The sequence below is a fragment of the Malus sylvestris genome, chromosome 2, assembly GCF_916048215.2.
Source record: "Malus sylvestris chromosome 2, drMalSylv7.2, whole genome shotgun sequence".
Taxonomy (NCBI): Eukaryota; Viridiplantae; Streptophyta; class Magnoliopsida; order Rosales; family Rosaceae; genus Malus; species Malus sylvestris.
This window is the reverse complement of record NC_062261.1, coordinates 31,723,575-31,742,446: the sequence shown is the minus strand read 5'-3', so window position 1 is coordinate 31,742,446 and position 18,872 is coordinate 31,723,575. Positions and strand designations below refer to the sequence as shown.

The window sequence follows — 18,872 nt, the reverse complement described above, 5'->3', positions numbered from 1 at the left end:
CACGGTTAACAAATGCAAGCACGATAGACAATTCCTTCAAAAGTTACAAATTTAATTTTTAAGTACAATACGTTGGGCTGGCCGGACCTAATGCCATAACTTCAGAAGCTTTTTTCTTCGATTGTAAGTATGTTTACGCTTTTATTTTTTATTCTGGTGATTCACTTTAGTTATTGAGTATTTTTGAATCTGGAGGTGATTCACTTTAGTTATTGAGTATATCTCTTTGTTGATTAGTTGATGAGTTGATTAATTAGCTCTTTTAAGAGCAAGATGTTTAACTACGATCGGGTCCTTTAATGCTCACATACTTTTGGCCTTTGTTGCTGTCTACCGTAACGTTTTCTGCTAGAGAACATTTCCGGCGAGTCACCCTTCCCGACTCGACGCGTTCCGAGCTCGGAATCTAGCGACATGCCCGCCTATCTAAAAGTGTTGTGGGCGGCATGAACACTTTGAATATGTCCTTGAATTCATTCGTAACGTGAGCAAAACTCAGATTGGAGAAGAATATGGTCCATGGGTTCCTTTTATTGGAACTATTTTTCTATTTATTTTTGTTTCGAATTGGTCAGGAGCTCTTTTACCTTGGAAAATCATACAGTTACCTCATGAGAAGTTAGCCGTACCCACAAATGATATAAATATTATGGTTGCTTTAGTTTTACTCACTTCAATAGCATAGTTCTATGCGGGCCATACAAAAAAGGGATCAAGTTATTTCTGAAAATACATTCAACCAACTCCAATAAGTTAGTCACTCCCATGCACATCCCTTTCTATCTTCCCCTTGCCCACCTATGCGACTTCTGCACACCTCTCTCTCTCTCTCTCTCTCTCTCTCTTAAACAAAGCAATACAATTAAACACGTATTAACGAATGCAAGCATGATAGACAATCTTTGCAAAATGCAAGCACGATAGACAATCTTTGCAAAAACTATTTACATTTTAGATACAACACGTAGGGCTGGCCCGACCCAATGTGATCACTTTAGAGGTTTTTTTTTTTTTTTGGCTTCGGTATCAAATATCTTAAATTTAGCTTATTGGAAGTTCTGAAATTTACTTCAAATGCAATGACTTTGATTGTACAAGAATACAGGTATATATAATTACAAGGATCCCTACTACATAGCTAATTGGTACAAGTCCCTTATCAACGTTGATTGAAGGCTAATGAGGGAAAGTATCATAAAGAATCATTGACTTTCTCAACAAAATATGTTTATGCTTTCTTCTGATTCACTTTAGTTATTGAGTATATCTCTGTTGATTAGTTGATTAATTAGCTCTTTTCAGAGCAAGATACTCACACACTTTTGGCTGTGTTGCTATCTAGTTCACTCTTCAGTGTCTATAGTAACGTTTTCTCTCTAGAGAGTGCGTTTCTGACGAGTCACCCTATTTGACTCGACAAACTTCGAACTTGGGACCTAACCAGGCATGCCCACCTCTCTAAAAGAGTTGTGGGCGGCATGATCAAAGCTAATCACTCCCACACAGACGTCCCTTTCTCTCCCCCACCTCTGCCGCTTCTGCACACCTCCCTCTTTCTTTCTCATACTTACACACCCTTTGGGAACGATAACCATTCAATTTTTGTATCTTTATAAATATGAACATGAAAAGAAAAACAACTTGGTACAACAACCTACTTGCTTATGATACATCACCAACTTGTACGAACCAAAAAACATGTATATGATCAGCTACGATATAAATTTAAATCTTAAGTACAATACGTCAGGCTGGTCTGACTAAACACGAGAACAATACATCACCAACTTGTACAAACCAAAAAACACGTACATGATCAGCTACAATATAAATTTAAATCTTAAATACAACACGTCAGGCTGACCTGACTCAACACGAGAACAATGGGCTTAAACTAGGGATGACATATGATGAACTCCTAATATGACGTTTTATATGAATGATGATTTGGTCAGTCATATCAACTTTGGTATTGAGCATCTATTTGGCAGGCCATTTTTTCATCACAGAAAATTCTAGGGAGATCACATTTTGTAAACCACATGTAAGTCACCTCTCTAATAGCGGTGGGACCGACTATCAAACTCTCTCTATTACAGAGATGGTTCAAATGTGGCTTACCAAATGTGATCTCTTTGACATCACCCTTTCATTAGTTCATATTACCTACAATGTCTTCAAAGGTGCCCTTTCTAGAGAGTGGAGTTTGAGGCATCATAGTTTAGTAATAATAAACAAATATGATATTTCTTTGATTTTGTTAGAATTTGAAGTCGGGGAGGGAAAATGAGACATTAATAATACCCACCATCTCACAGGTAGCCCTATATTGTAGTGTTCGATGGAAAGTATGGCTGGCTATTTTGAAACGAGAGTGGAAGGAAAGACCACGGGCAGCGGCAGGAGCTCCATACAAAACAAGATATCTCCGAGGAAGCACAAACAGTGGCAGGAGCTATCATAGCATTATAATCTCTCTCAACCCTGGTTGTGCATCTTCAACACCAGTTAGACCAAACTATGCCCTGGAAGTTTGAAGGCGTTCCTCTCATCTAGCAAGCTTCTCATTCTCTCGGCATCACTATACCTTCCAACACCAGCTAAGATGTTGGACATAAGCACGTAGTCCCCTCCATATCCTCTCTCCATCTCCAGTACCTTCTTCGTCACCCTCTCACCCATCTCCACATTACCATGAAAGCTACAAGCACCCAAAAGCGTCCTCCAAATCACAACATTAACAATATTGCAAGGAATCTCCAAAGCCATTTTTTCTGCTTCTTCTAATCTTCCTGCCCTCCCTAGCATATCTATTAAACACCCATAGTGTTTGATATCCACTGCAATTTCATAATCGTCGATCATCTTCCCAAAGAAGTTCAGCCCCTCATCTATTAATCCTCCATGACTGCAAGCATTGAAAATACTCAAGAATGTCACTCGATTTGGTTTGAAACCAACTTTCTCCATACTTACAAAATTCTCGACAGCTTCTTTCTCCATTCCGTGCATTGCAAAACCGGAGATTATGGACGTCCATGACACCAAATTCTTCCTTTGGGCAGGTATCTCCTCAAAAAATCTTGATGCACTCTCTATACAGCCGCACTTTGCATAGGAGTCGAAAAGGGAATTTGCAACACGTATGTCAGATGCATTAAACCCTTTCTTCTCACCATAAGCATGAAGTGATTGGCAAATCTTAAGATCCCCAAGAACAGAAACCGCTGGGAATATGGCCAGAAGCGTAATTCCAGTGGGTACAATAAGATCTTCAACAACCATTCTCCGAAACAAAGCCACAGCCTCCTGGGGCTGATTCATCCGTGAGTACACATCAATAATAGCAGTACAGGACACAACCGTAGGCTCAGGCATCTGATCAAACATAGACCGAGCTAATTTAAGCTCACCCCATTTGGCCAAACCAGTTATCATGACATTCCAGGTGACAGAATTCCTGTGCGGCATTTCATCAAACACATTGAGAGCAAGTACCAAAGAGCCACAAGCAACGTACATATTAACCAAGGCAGTTTGGACATAGACATGGAAATGAAAACCTAGTTTGTGAGTCAGGGCGTGGATTTGGGCACCTGGGATTACGGAGTTTAAGGCAATGGAGGCGTGGAGAAGGAAGAAGTAAGTGAAGGAGTCAAAAGAATGAGAATACCGCCGGACATGTCTGTAGAAGGCGAAAGCTTCGTGAGGGAAGTCGCCGGAGGAATAGCAGCGGAGGAGAGTGTTGATGAGGAGGAGAAAAGCGGAGGTGAAATTGTGACAAAGGAATAAGCCGGAGGAGAGAATGTGAGAGTGGATTTGCTGGGTGGCTGAGCGGCTTGCTGGGTTTTTGAGCAAGAGAGAGGCCAAGTGCCTTGGGTGGGAAGGCAATGAAGAAGAAGAAGAAGAAAAACGTAAGAAACGTTTGCAACTTCCGGCAGTAGTTGGACCAAATTTGCAATATTTTGGAAATAAAAATTGTTTCATTGCATATTTGATGAATTTGATTAGACAAATTCGGCAGCAGATTCAGCTTGCTCGCCAGCTTATTGTAAAAGTTTCTGTTTCTTCTTTTCAGTTTTTTGGGTTGGGTGGGCTGCTGGATTGTGTACAAAGCTTTTTATTTTTTTATTTTTAACACGATATTAACTATACTAGGGGAGGAGAGTGGGCTAAGCCTCACAATAGGCTAGCAATAATGTCATTCAAATTCGCTTTTGGTGATAATCGAACCTAAGATCTTTCATTTACAAGTGAAAAGAAATATCATTAGACTGTAATACTAAGTGGTGTGAATGCAGATGGAAGTTGTCACCCGGTGGTATTATGGTCCGTAAGTGAGAGGTAAGTGAGAATCCCACGGACTACAGCTTACATATCAATTTATCATGTGTCACTCATTGTGGCTTTTAGACTAAATCATTCGCTCTTAATGTAAATGTATTGTTGTTTTTGTAAAAATAAGCTTTAAAGAAAATCCCTTATGATAAAAAAAAAATTTAAAACACTTGATGAAAATTGATTAGTAATAAGGAAAAAAAATGACGGTAGCATTTTCGTAAATAAATTGAAGTTTGGGAGGCGGTGACACTTTCATAAATAAGTTGAAATTTCCTGGCATGACAGTTTATAAATAATTAGGTTAATTGTTTATACACAAGTCAATTGTTTATACATAAAGTGTCACCGTATCATGTATAAACAGTTGACCTATTCGTATATAAAAAAATGCCACCAAAATTCAACTTAATAAAGAAAATGTCACCACCTCTTTCTTTTTTGTCCTTATTATTAATAAAAGTTCATCAAGTGTTTTTACCTTATAAAAAATTTGTGAGGCTCTTTTATTTTATTTTTCCCTTAAAAAATGGGGTTAAGTTTAATTACCCAACATTTTAGAATAGTTTTAAGGGTTTTTTTTTTTTTTTTGTAGTTTAGGATAATTTTAAGTTGGCCTCAACATTTTAAAAATTGAATATCTATTAGATCACCAACGTTAAGTGAGCCATTAACAAAAAAAAAAAAAAGTGATGACGTCATTAATTATTTAATGTCGTGGACAAATATTGAAATTGGTTTTCACTTATCCTTATCTTTGAAGCACTAAATTCCTAGATCGATCCCTTTTAGCCAAGTTAAATTCTAAGTTTACTTGGCAAAAATGGGTCAAGTTGTGAATTCATCAGTGTTTTAAAAGATGCCCCCCGAGGCTCGCCTAGACAGCTTTGGAGGTGGGATAGTTATGCCTTTGCCCAATTGGAGTAGGCGAAAACTTGCCCAGGCGTGGTCAAGGCAAGCCTAGGCGGCTAAGGCGCACTTGAAGATGGTTGGCGGGCGTTCCTAAATCTATCAACGACCCGAAATCGAAGTTGAATGGCTCTATTATCTGGGTAATCGAAGTCGATGGCTCTGTTTAGGGTTGAGGGGTGTGCGGTGTTTACACGAGGAAGACGACTGTGACGAAGAAGAGGAATTCTTATAAAAATTTAAATGACGTCGTTTTGGCCAAGTTTGTTTTTCTTTTATTTTTAAAACCCACAAGAGTCTCCTATTTTCCTTATTTTTCTCAGCAGTCCTCTATTATTTAAGGTCTGGTAAGGCTTCACCTCGCATACACCTTCACCTTTTAATACATTGGAATTCATAGCTTCATAGGTGACTTGAAAGTTAAAACCCACTACAATTCACCTAACAGGAGGGATAACAATTCACATAACTCACCCAAAAAGCTCACCTTGAGAGGTAACTGTTCCTAAGCCACGAAACAATTATGAATTCTCATTCATCCTCTAAATCTTAGGCATCGAAGATTCTATGACTTGTACCATACCAAATAACTAAGACTCACTTGTCTATTTTGTTGGACAAGTTTCAGTAGCAGAATAGCACTCAGCAGCAAATTCGAACATGGATGCAATCATGGAAATGCAAATGCTGGTGGATCGATTGGTTTTGAGGAGAATGGAAATAACGGCAGGTCCAGATCTTCATACACACCAAGGATCTACGTTTATACCTGTAACACAGCAAGCTGAGCGAGTAATCGCCACCATAACAGCCACTATGGTGCCGCCAACAGCAAGAAGTAATGCATTGGACCACCCACCTTGTTTGCATCCACCTGGACATCTCTTGTCCATCTATGTACAGCTTTCCAATACTAAATCGAATTTGTGGCGTTTCTTGCTGGCATTGTGCAGAAACTGTAATATGGCTTCTTGATTGACACTCCCACAAGCGTTGGGAAAACTGTGGTAAGAATTATTGCCTAAACAACGCTCTGTTATTAATTCAGGAATGCGCATCTTGTGCGTCAATGATATCTAAGGCAGACGACAAGATACAAGTATTACTCGAAATGCTTCTTTCAATAGCACATTTTACACAAGTATGCTACGTGATGGCAGCTTCCAAATGGTCTTCAAAGTGCACGGAACTAAATAATTCTTGGCAAATGCACCACTGCAAGTTAATTCCAAAACTGCCATACAATGGACTCAATACAGATATTTTGTTAAAAACAAAAACTTCATCATACTAAGTCAAATTCTCGTCACCATTCACTCAAAATAAATAAATAATCTCTTCATTCAGTTTAAATTTTTCATTTGCATTTCTTACTAATGATAACAGCGATGAAAGTTCGGAAGATTTTCTGACTTGAATCAAGGAAGACAGATAAGTGGAGGGAAGCAAGAACACAAATAGTAAAGCATCAAACCTTTCACTTAGAATTGAGTAACTTGCTCAAGTTTACGAGCAAGAAAAAATTTGCAGCGCCCTTTACCACTTGATTCAATTTCTTCAATCTTTCTCTTGGATGTTGTAACACCAAAACTACTTAGTTTCATTTGCCGCTTGCCATTAGCAGTGCTAGAACCATCTTCATCCATTTCATCGGATTCCCTATGAAAAAATATTCAAAATTTCAAAATCCTATCTAAATTGGCATGCACAAGAACTTCACCAGACAATTTGTATCTACAAGGATTGCTTGTTTTATTTAGATGTCCAGGATTGGGAGGTTGTTCATAAATCAAATAGAAAGTGCATAAGTGCGTTTATACGTGCTTGAATAAAAGTTCGCTGTACAACAACCAAGTGATACAGGCACAAACAAATCAATTATAAAGTTTACATATATCTTTTTTAATATCAATTATAGCAGCCAGTTCGACTCCAAGACCTTTTAGATTTGAATATCACTTAAACCCGACAATGTACAAGGGAACCAGCAAGTTTACATGTTTATTGATGCATAATTGATCCCGTTACTGTTTCAAGGAACTTCATTTATTCCTAATGTAAGCAAATTTTTGTCGTCTTCTTTAATTTTTACCAACATGTCCACCAAGAAATCCGAAATTCTGGTTTCAACCTATACAAATTTTATACGATAGGTATGTTCAGAGCTTGGTTGCACTGGAATATCACCGATGTCAACTCCATACTTATACAACTGACATTTTAAAAGTCTATAAATGAACAGGTACATTCACATAAATGAACTAGTACATAATTTTGGGAATGAATTTGTCAAGAACACTCAGGGGAACTGACCATAAGACTTCCGCAATGTCTTTGAAATAAGGAGTGCATGTACCCCAGCTGAAACGGACCAACGACGGGAATCCAAAAACGAATTGCTTGTGATGTTCCAACCATGCCTTTGTATTCGGATCTGTAAAAATGGAACTAGATTCCTCATAGTACAGTAATTAAATGATGTTTACAAAGAGACTAAAATAAATAAAGCATAAACATTTCACCTCCAGGATATCCAGAACCAAAGTCTTTATGCAAGTTTTCAGCTGTTTCCTCGAGCACCCACTCACGCAACGCTCTGTCTCTTGTAACCTGAATAATTGAATGAAAATTAAAATTAATACCTTCGCCAGAGACTTTCAGCAGAGTTACCCAAGGTAAAGGTAGTTACTTTTGCAACTATGCTCGCTCCACTGACAACAGGATATAGGCTATCAGCCTTCTTCGCAACCACAAACTTGACAGCTGGGAATCTATCAGACAGTTTAGCTCTATACTTCTCAGCATCACCCACTGTATCCACATAAACCTGAAACATATATTCTTAAAATTTTCAACCACTTTTCTAGGTTTCTAACTTTTCAAGAATAACCTAACAACACTAGCTTGGAATTCCCAAAGGACAAGTCCGTCAAGCCTCTTGATTTCCAAGGAACTACTTGATTGAGAGGAAGTTTTGGATAAACCCTTCAGAAGCTTGCAATAAAGAATTGAAGAAAAAATATAAAAAGCAATAGAAGACAAAAGTTTAGATAAGATTGGGGAAAACTGAATTGTTAAATCAGGATTGTAACTTATACACAAGGATGCACAAGGAAAACTTACCAATAAAAAAGCCTTCACCTTGTTCATTGTCTCATTCTAATTACTAAACTGCATACTGATTGTTTATTTGTTTTATTTAATATTCTCCGTATATATTTACTTTTAGATTAACCTAATGATAGATCCTATTACACAGTTTACCGTCAGCAGATAATCCAGGAGCGTACAACAGAAAACTATATCTCACAACAGTTTTGTATTTTAGAGTCAAGAATATGCAGTCTTCTTTTTTTGTTCATCAATACTGTATTGTAAAATCAATTCAAAAGTATTTGGGATCTGAGACTGGCATGCATATACATAAAAACACTTGTATACCACCAGTAATCTCTTTAAACTACAATGAGTTTACCTCGGTTAGAAGAACTCCCATGTTTAGGACCTTTGTGACAAGACCCATTGCAGAGTCATGTGATATTTCATTAAGGTTTATCTTACGTCTGTGTCAAAACAAACCAAAGAAGTCAGATTAGAAAACACTGGCCTACGATTGACATAAGAAAAAGTATCCATGTCAGGACTAACCTCTTTAGCATTTTGGCCGAAAGTTCCCTTGGATCTATGACATCAACAGCCCACCCAATGGATTCATCAGCCTTCAAATTCTCAAACAATTCCTCCCTCTTCTCTTCCTTCAATGTCTTTGAATCTGCAGGAAGCAAAACGGGATTAAAAACACACGGAGGGATATGATTTCTGATGCAATACTCAAACACAATGAGCTCAGAATTTCCAGGGAGAGTGACATTCACTCCAAAGTACCAAATTAGAGTAAACATGGTTGAAAGATACTAAGTAGAACTGTACAGATGAAAAAGTCGCTTCACCAATTAATTGATCCTAAGGCATCCCAACAGCATTTTGGTCTACATCATAGTTAGAGTCCGGCTTGAACATAGCACAAGCCCATCAACCTTAAGTTTCATGTGAAATACGTCCACCAAGCTCAAGTTGGCTTAAAACTAGTATCCATAAAATCGCCGAGAATCTCATGAAGTTCATATAGCTAAATAGTTAACATAAATCAATATTTGTTTTCTGAAAAGGCTAACAATTTATATAAATTAAACAAAAAGAATAAACATAACCATCTCCCAAGCTGGGAAAAATGAAATTTGATAATAAAAAAAAAAATCCTAGAACCGATTAAATCTAAATTAAAAAGTAAGAAAAGGAGGAAGAAGCTAAACCTGCGAAGTTCAAAGAGGAGAGAGTATTCTGGTACGAGCGAGCACAGTACAAGCATCCGTACACCATTGGACCTGTCGACATTGTTTTTAATGGAGGAAATTAATCAATGAAATATGTATAAAAAGTGGAAGAAAGTAGAGCAGAGACCTAAAACAGGGCCACGGCCAGCTTCATCGATGCCCATGATGCAAGGCTCTGACGCCCATTCGGGGATTGCAGCTTCACGCTCCGATCCCATCTTCTTCTTCTTCTTCTTCTTCTTCTTCTTCTTCTTTCCCTTCCCTTTCTCTTTCTCTTTTCTCACAGTCGCGCCTCTCTGTTTCCGACAGCAAGAACGGATTCAAGCCGTGTTTTTAAGTTTTTGAGTTTTTTATTTTCTTGGAAAATTTTATTTTTGGTACCTATGCTATGGTTATAATTCCCGGCTCAAAAATCAGATTATACTTCTTGGGTTGGAAAACTAGACGTTGGCAGCTTTCCACTAATACCTATAATAAGGAAAACTAATGAAAAAAACTTGAAAACTTTAAGTTTTAACTGTAAAAATAAAATAAAGAGTAAAGTGAATAGTGACTAATGAATAGTACCAAAATTTATTTTTTATGGTAAAAATTTGGTTTTTCGTTAAAGTGAACAGTACCAGAAGTTTTTCGTTAAAGTTCCCTACACAATAAGCCTATCAAAAATTTAGGAAGGTTAGTGTTGAACAATAGAGTCCAACATCGAAGAAAGATTGTCGTAACTTTTATTTTGTTCCTTGAGATTTGAAATCAATAAAACTAATTTCTGAGTTTGTTCATCATAAATCATTTTGGTCCATTACTGAAAAAAAATACCATTAAATAAGTACAAAATTATAAAAATATCCTCAATTTTTGTCAAATCATTTTGGCTCATTGTTTATTAAATTGAGGGTATTTTATTTGGTATTTAACATAATTTTTCATGGATCAATATAGTTGATAGTGGACAAGCTCAGATACCACTTTGATCGATTTCGAATCTCAAAAATCAAACTAAGGAATTATGCTAATTTCAGGAACTATTTTAGCTAACAAGCCAATAATATATACTATATGTCCAATTCTAATATTATCGGGGTCTTTTTGTGATAAATCCAACGCTTAATAATAATAGATGATTAAATTTGGACAATTTATTACATATTGTTGATGGACCATATTGGGCCTAAAACAAACCAGAAAACAACTTTAATTAGATGTAAACTTGCAATTGCACAAGAATGTCGTAGTAAAGTGATTTACAAGTCCAAGTGTTGTTCCCACGAAGATAGGGTATCAGCATAGGGCTTTGCATTTAGTAATATTTGGAGATGATTTTGAAGCTAAACTATCAATACAATCCAATTAGCTTATTGTTATTAAGTGTGATAAATTACATTATTGCTTCACAAAGTAATGATTTTCCTGGTTCGCTTGTTTTCTCGAACATAAAGAATCCTACATGTTAATGGCTTAATCAGGATATATTGCATGTTAAGGTAGACAATTTTTGAGAAAAACTATAGTTTAACGTGCCTTACAAGGACTTAGGTGTGGAAATTATCATCTAAACAATCAAAAGAATCAATTGAATGCATCTCTAACCTTGTAGACGTAGCCTAACTTAGGGTGAACCACGTACACTCGTCTCTACTTCTCTACCCTTATCTTTTTACATATCATCTCTACTTAACGACCAAAGCACCCTTGCGAAGGTCACTTCACCACTCTTTTTGTTGACTCAAGGTCCACCCAATTTTGTGCATCAGCAGTACTAACGTTTAGTAGTATTTCTCTCACTTATGAAATATTTTAAATCCGACTCTCGTGGTATCTCATTCATTCTTATTCGCATACCATGTAAGTAAACTTGACATTAATTGCTCTAAACTGTCTACTTCTCATTGATTGAGACCCGAAGCGAAAAACTCGAGCCCATCATCCAGAAAATCAGCATTACCTTGGCAACAAAGAAAATCAGTATCCAAATCAGTGGCACCCAAATTCCCGAAAATTTGCATTAATATGGCAACAAAGAGTAAGGACTAGTTTGATACTGAGGTGCTTTTATAAAAAATGGGTATAAAAAAAAACTGAGCTCAAAAAGATGTTTGGTAAACATTTAAAAACGGTTTATTTTCACAGTTTTGGATGAAAAAAAGTTGAAAACGTAAAACAGCAAAAATGAACTTATTTTCACAGCACAACAGAAGCAGTTTTTTTTTCAAAGCACATCAATACCAAAGAAGCAGCCTCTGCCTCATCATCCGATCCCAGTACAAGCACAAGGACAAACTGCTATGGCATACTCAAAAGCAAAGGTGAGCAGCAAACAAAAGAAGCAGCCTCTGCGTCATCATCCGATCCCAGTACAAGCACACGGACAAACTGCTATGGCATACTCAAAAGCAAAGGTGAGCAGCCAACAAAAGGTATACACACACGTCCTTGGTTGTCTACCCTGCTGGGTTACTATACTATTTCCGATTACCCAAGTCATAAAGGGAACGTTTTACAGACGTGTCTCTGGTCATTTCCCACAACACATTTGCAATCATGAATGAATCCAGCTTATATGGAAATTACATGTTATGACAGGGAACACGCTGCCGCTTCCCAGATCGACATCAAGAACAAAGACCGTGAGGAACATTGTCTATTAGATGCATGAAATTGTAGCATACACCATAACACCAAATAGACATATAACAAAGACTTAGGACTACCAAAACGAAAACATGGAATTATAACGTTATGACTCGAGCACAAGTTTGCAAACTAACAAACTAACACACTGCTACCATAATGAGAAAAGGATTCATTACAAAGATCAATAAGCCTAGAATAAGGGAAGGAGCGCACAAGTTCACATATTTGGATCATCTTTTCTTTTGTTGTTGCTTGTACTACCAGATCGATAAATTCACTGCTTGAAATTATAGATACAAGGGACTTACTGCTGCCTTCCAACAGTCATCAGATCGCCGTCAAGAAGAGAAAGGCTCCCCACACAAATGGTTCCATTGAAGGAAGTTGGCAGACCACAAATTCGAACTTGTTTGGCTCTCTTTTTCTTTAAATCACACCGAAAAACGGTAGTCCGCTCTACATTCACAAGAACAACCATTTCACCCTCCTTTGAGAACACCAAAGGTTTGCAATATCTGTTGGAATAAGCCATACCTCCATTCTCAAAAGGAAAAAGCAAGGTCCAAGATTTTGTGACTCCGTATTCCTTCATAATCCAAATATCACATTTTGGCCAAAACTCATGAACACAAATACATAGAGAGCCTCCCAAGACCTTCAAACTCATCATAAAATTGTCATCCTCATCCCCCACCGGGGTGCCAAACTCCATATACTTCTCACTGGCAAGATCAAGGGATACAATTTTGCATCGATTTTTATATGAATCTGATTTCCGCACCAAACAACTCATAGCACCGTTCAAAAACACCACAATGCCCGTCTGCACATAGAAACCATCGCAAGGCAATTTTGGGATCCTTTTCCATGAGTTGAATTTTAGGCTATACATACTGACTTGAGAGCTCACAGGCACAGAAGCATCATCCGTCCGATCAAAATTCACAATTGCCAAAATTTTATAATCGTGATTAGCTGAATCGTACCCGAATCCATATTCAGGGATCGCCGAGAATGAGGATCGCCGCCGCTCAATCTCAAAGGTGGGGAGAGGAATCTTCTTGAACTTTTGAATTGACGGGTTCCACAAAGCAAGATTCTTACGCATTCCGTTGTGAACGCAAACCACACCATTAATTGAGCAGCCCAATATCTCAGTATAGTCGTCAGGGCATTTCAACGGCTGCTCAATTTTGACGACTGGCCCGAACGTTTCGCTGTCGTCGAAAGCCGATGAAAAGAAATTTGAAGGGCGAGAGCCATCTTCCGACTCGAGTAAAATGGTGCGAAAAGAATTGGTTTGGATGGAGCGTTGAAGATGAGCCTCGATGAAGCGGTGGTGGCGGATGAGGGCATTCCAAGCTTTGGAAACGCAGAGGAATCGAATCAAATCCTTGGGCGGAAGGCGTGATAGGATGTCGAACAGTATCTCCGGTGGGAAGTCTGACATTGACTTCTGGGATTAGGGTTCGAACTTCTGAGGTGATTTGTGCGGTTTGGGTTCAAAATTTGTCCTCTGTGTTCCGCCAGAAGTTGAAACTTTAAAAATGGAGCAACAATTGGAAGAAATCAGATATGGAATTTGGGTTGTGGATGGAGGAACAGCAATGTGAAGAAATCAGATGTGGAATCTGGATTCAGGGTTAGCTCCCTCGAGGTGAACTCTGCTTTGGGAGTAAAAGCTTTGAGAGTACAGGCTATTAGTATTTTACGTCAGCTTTGAGAGTACAGGCTAAAGATTTCGTGATCATGATCATTAATTGTACATCGTGGTCAATTTTTGTTAGGTAATATTTATATTTAATTTTAAAATAACTTCTAATAGTACGATATACGAAAAACAGTCACAATCACGGAGTCCTTAAGAAACGGACCAATGATGGGAATCCAAAAACGAAGTGCTTGTGATGTTCCAACCATGCCTTTGTATGCGGATCTGTAAAAATGAAACTAGGTTCCTCATAGTACAGTAATTAAATGATGTTTACAAAGGGACTAAAATAAATAAAGCATAAACGTTTCACCTCCAGGATATCCAGAACCAAAGCCTTTATGCAACTCTTCAGCTGTTTCCTCGAGCACTCACTCACGCAACGCTGTCTCTTGTAACCTGAATAATTGAATGAAAATTAATATTAATACATCCGCCAGAGACTTTCAGCAGAGTTACCCAAGGTAAAGGTAATTACTTTTGCAACTATGCTCGCTCCACTGACAACTGGATAAAGACTATCAGCCTTCTTCGCAACCACAAACTTGACAGCTGGGAATCTATCAGACAGTTTAGCTCTATACTTCTCAGCATCACCCACTGTATCCACATAAACCTGAAACATATACTCGTAAATTTTTCAACCACCTTTCTAGGTTTCTAACTTTTCAAGAATAACCTAACAACACTAGCTTTGTATTCCCGAAGGACTAGTCCGTCAAGCCTCTTGATTTCCAAGAATATTGAGAGGAAGTTTTGGATAAACCCATCTGAAGCTTGAAATAAAGAATTGAAGAAAAGATAGAAAAAGAAATAGAAGACAAAAGTTTAGATAAGATTGGGGAAAATTGAAGAGTTAAATCAGGATTGTAACTTATACACAAGGATGCACAAGGAAAACTTACCAATAGAAAAGCCTTCACCTTGGTCATTGTCTCATTCTAATTACTAAATTGCGTACTTCTTGTTTATTTTATTTTATTAATATTCTTTTTATATATTTACTGTTAGATTAACCTAATAATAGATCTTATTACAGATTCTGTCAGTTAGTATAAAAGTTTACCGTCAGCAGATAATCTAGGATCTTACAACAGAAAACTATATCTCACAATAGTTTGGTGTTATAGAGTCAAGAACATGCACTCCTTTTTTTGTTCATAAAAAATATGTTGTCAGATCAATTCATAAGTATTTGGGAGCTGAGACAGGCATGCATATGCATAAAAAGACTTGTACATCACCATTAATCTCTTTAAGCTACAACGAGTCTACCTCGGTTAGAAGAACTCCCATGTTTAGGACCTTTGTAACAAGATCCATTGCAGAGTCATGTAATATTTCATTAAGGTTTATCTTACGTCTGTCTCAAAACAAACCAAAGAAGTCAGATTAGAAAACATTGGCCTACGATTGACATAAGAAAAAGTATCCACGTCACGACTAACTTCTTTAGCATTTTGGCCGAAAGTTCCCTTGGATCTATGACATCAACAACCCACCCAATGGATTCATCAGCCTTCAAATTCTCAAACAATTCCTCCCTCTTCTCTTCCTTCAATGTCTTTGAATCTGCAGGAAGCAAAACGTGATTAAAAACACAGGGAGGGATATGATTTCTGATGCAATACTCAAACACAAAGAGCTCAGAATTTCCAGGGAAAGTGACATTCACTCCAAAGTACCAAATTAGAGTAAGCATGGTACACTAAGTAGAACTGTGCAGATGAAAAGGTCGCTTCACCAATTAATTGATCCTAAGGCATCCAACAGCATTTTGCTCTACATCATAGTTAGAGTCCGGCATGAACATAGCACAAGCCTAATCAACCTTAAATTTCATGTGAAATAGGTCCACCAAGTTCAAGTTGGCTTAAAACTAGTACCATAAAATCGACGAGAATCTCATGAAGTTCATAAGCAATAAAGTAGAACCACATTGATTTCTTTGCTTGCTTTGTGTGGAAGTCTATAGCTAAACAGTTGGCATATATCAATATTTGTTTTCTGAAAAGGCTAACAATTTATATAAATTAAACAAAAATAATAAACATAACCATCTCCCAAGCTGGGAAAAATGAAATTAAAAAAAAAAAACCCAGAACCTATTAAATCTAAATTAAAAAGTAAGAAAAGGAGGATGTTAAATCCCACCCCCGAATTTATATGTAATTTTATAATTTCCCAAAGTTTTATTGAATTTATCATTTTGGTCCCCTAGCTTGACTAAATCTGGACCCTTTATCTAGATTCCTAAACTCCCACAAATTGCCACGTGGCAGCACCCTAACAAACCTCATCTCTCTCTCTCTGTCCCCTACCCCGTGACTTCCTCTTCTTCTTTCTATCTCTGCTCTCATCTCTCTCCCTCTCTTCACTGAGAAGCACACACGCGCACACACCCACTTGCACCCAGCTGCACAACCATCTGCGAGGGAGACACCAACACCATCCTTGTTCCTTCCTCGTCCTTTGTTCTCTCTCTTTCTCGTGGCTGAGAGGACAAAAACCCAGAAACTCTCCGGCGAGATTTTCGTGTTTTTCCGGCTAGGTGAGCCTCGGGATTCTATCTTTCTGTTTTAAATTGATGCTTGAGTTCGATTATTGAGAGATTTTCATGTGGTTGGCAAGGTTTAACTCGAAATCGACTCGGAGGAGAGCTCACTCGTCTCCGGCGAACCCATGTGAGTTAAGGGATTTTCCGGTCATCTCCGGCCGTTCTACGGAAAAAGGAAGGTATAAAATTACTCCCTTCGTCTTGTGCTTCATTTTGGTACCTAGATCAGAGCCTCTAAACTCAAAACCCCTAGGGCCCATTCGGCCCAACCCAGATCCAAACCCTAAGCCCAGACCCAGTTGACCTTTGACTGTTGACTCGGTCAACGGTCAGTGTTGACTTTGACCGGTCAACGATCAACTTTGACTTTTAGAGTTGACTTTTCGAGGTTTCGTCCGGGACCTCTCCTAGGCTAATTTCGATGTACTAGACCCGTTTTTGAAGTCCGTTTTCCCAAATTCAATCGTTTGAATAGAATTTGACTAAAGGTACCCCATTTATGTGATTAGGTGCAATAATTTGCGGTGATCCCGTTATTCCTTTTTGGTACAGCTGGGCACCATCGGTGTATGGTGAGTGGACCCCTTCTAAAATTACATGATTTCATAGTTTAATTGCATAAATGAATAGCATGCCTTACAAGTTTATGAACTGATTTTATGTTAAGCATGTTTATGGAATATGTTGTTTATCGTCTCGTTTTTGGTGAGGAATTAATTATTAGCCTATATTAAGCTATAGTTTGATATATCGCATTTTTTATTTATAAAAACCATGAACTGGTAGGCTATCTGATGGATGACGATAGGATACTAGAACATGTTTTAGAAACCCCTTTTTATAGTATAGACGATATATGACTTTATATTATGAAGTTGTTATTTTTTAGAGGCGTAATTATTTGTGCGTACCTAGTGGACACTATGCCGCCTAGGGCGAGGATCTGGTGTTGGCAGTTAGGCTGGGAGAAATAATCCCTAGCTACGGGCTGAGGGACACGGAGCAAACATTGGGCTGAGAGTTGGTAATCTCTGGCTACGGGCACAGAGACCACGGTGCTAGTATAGGCCGAGAGTTATATTTATTCAGTGATTTTACTGGCCGCACACCGCGATTACGAGACGATCTGTAAGACGATTGATGTTTTGATTTCCGAGATGTTTTTCCGCGATATGTCTTTTGAGATGTTTTTGGCATGCTAGGGTTTTCAGTAAAACTATCACTTATTATGCTAGTAGTTTTCTTTTTATAAACTGTGGGGGTTAGTATCTTGATAATTGTTTTATTATTTGTTTTGCACCCTCATTCAGGACTTAGAATCAAGGCATACAATCCCGACGTCAAGGCACTTCCGTAGCGGCATCTTCGAGTCCTCTTGGTGTAGAACTTATTCCTTTGATCATTCAATTTTATATTATTTCTTTTAGTATTCTGGTTAGTTGTATGCTCTGAACACATTCCTTAAATGCATATTCACTATTCTTTTATATTTCCAAGTTTTATCTATCCCTTGTTTTCAGCATTTGCACTCAATAAATGGTTTTCGTCACCCTCGGGTGTCAGCCAGCACGTGCCTATCCTAGTATTTGGGGAATATCGGGATTGCGGCGTGTCAAAGGAAGAAGCTAAACTTGCAAAGTTCAAAGATGAGAAAGTATTCTGGTACGAGCGAGCACAGTACAAGCATCTGTACACCATTGGACCTGTTAACATTGTTTTTAGTGGATGAAATTTATCAATGAAATATGTATAGAAAGTGGAAGAAAGTAGAGTAGAGACATAAAACAGGGCCACAACCAGCTTCATCTATGCCCATGATGCAAGGCTCTAACGCCCATTCGGGGATTGCAGCTTCACGCTACGATCCCATCTTATTCTTCTTCTTTCCCTTCCCTGTCTCTTGCTCTTTTCTCACACTCACGCCTTTCTGTTTCCGACAGCAAGAACGAATTCAAGCCGTCTCCATCAGGTTTTAAGTTTTTGAGTTTTTTGTTTCTTGGAAAAAATTTAGTTTTGGTCCCTATGGCAATAATTCTCGGCTCAAAAACTCAGATTATACTTCTTAGGTTGGAAAACCAGACATTGGTGGCTTTCCACTAATACACAATATGCCTATCAAAAATTTAGGAAGTTAGTGTTGAACAATAGAGTCCAACATCAAATAAAGATTGTCCTAACTTTTACTTTGATCTTTGAAACTTGAAATCAATAAAACTGGTTCATGGGTTTGTCCACCATCAATTATTTTAGTCCGTCATTGAAAAAACACCATTACATAAATATAAAATGACAAAAATACACTCAATTTTTCTCAAATCATTTTGGCTCATTGTTTATTCAATTGAGGGTATTTTGTTTAGTATTTAACAGAATTTTTCATTGATCAAAATAG

The 18,872-nt window shown here is 37.9% G+C and overlaps 4 protein-coding genes across 7 annotated transcripts in view; all 4 read right to left on the bottom strand.

Annotated features, from left to right (window-relative positions):
* Positions 1-1,705: 1,705 nt before the first annotated feature.
* On the bottom strand, positions 1,706-4,119 carry LOC126582572 (pentatricopeptide repeat-containing protein At1g09220, mitochondrial). The gene has a single exon (XM_050246723.1). It carries the CDS (start codon positions 3,985-3,987, stop codon positions 2,509-2,511), a length of 1,479 nt encoding a protein of 492 aa, XP_050102680.1. The 5' UTR covers positions 3,988-4,119; the 3' UTR covers positions 1,706-2,508.
* Positions 4,120-6,538: 2,419 nt separating this feature from the next.
* LOC126582633 (ribonuclease H2 subunit A) lies at positions 6,539-18,422 on the bottom strand. 3 transcript variants are annotated; one of them, XM_050246804.1, is made up of 9 exons: positions 18,366-18,422; positions 9,709-9,829; positions 9,561-9,632; positions 8,896-9,019; positions 8,723-8,810; positions 7,937-8,074; positions 7,770-7,857; positions 7,561-7,681; positions 6,539-6,906 (listed from the first exon to the last, which is right to left on the bottom strand). In XM_050246804.1, the coding sequence occupies exons 2-9, from the start codon at positions 9,797-9,799 to the stop codon at positions 6,729-6,731; spliced, it is 900 nt and encodes a 299-aa protein (XP_050102761.1). In that variant the 5' UTR covers positions 9,800-9,829; positions 18,366-18,422; the 3' UTR covers positions 6,539-6,728. The 3 variants fall into 3 exon arrangements, with proteins under 3 accessions (XP_050102761.1, XP_050102765.1, XP_050102755.1); XM_050246808.1 differs by having other exon boundaries at positions 9,709-9,817; positions 18,366-18,410; XM_050246798.1 differs by lacking the exon at positions 18,366-18,422 and having other exon boundaries at positions 9,709-9,986.
* The window catches only part of LOC126582596 (F-box protein CPR1-like), a 30,831-nt gene continuing 24,165 nt past the window's right edge, over positions 12,207-18,872 (bottom strand). Inside the window, exon 2 of one of the 2 annotated variants that reach the window (XM_050246765.1) lies at positions 12,207-13,255. In XM_050246765.1, the coding sequence (XP_050102722.1) occupies positions 12,517-13,255 (739 nt within the window). In that variant the 3' untranslated portion in view covers positions 12,207-12,516. Of the gene's footprint in view, positions 13,909-18,872 lie in introns of those variants that run through there. The other variant, XM_050246762.1, reaches the window with a different exon arrangement.
* The window catches only part of LOC126582684 (ribonuclease H2 subunit A-like), a 58,114-nt gene continuing 53,231 nt past the window's right edge, over positions 13,990-18,872 (bottom strand). Inside the window, exons 3-7 of the mRNA XM_050246858.1 lie at positions 15,372-15,495; positions 15,199-15,286; positions 14,402-14,539; positions 14,237-14,322; positions 13,990-14,148 (exon numbers count right to left, since the gene is read on the bottom strand). Coding sequence (XP_050102815.1) covers positions 14,299-14,322; positions 14,402-14,539; positions 15,199-15,286; positions 15,372-15,495 — 374 coding nt within the window. The 3' untranslated portion in view covers positions 13,990-14,148; positions 14,237-14,298. The remainder of the gene's footprint in view (positions 14,149-14,236; positions 14,323-14,401; positions 14,540-15,198; positions 15,287-15,371; positions 15,496-18,872) is intronic.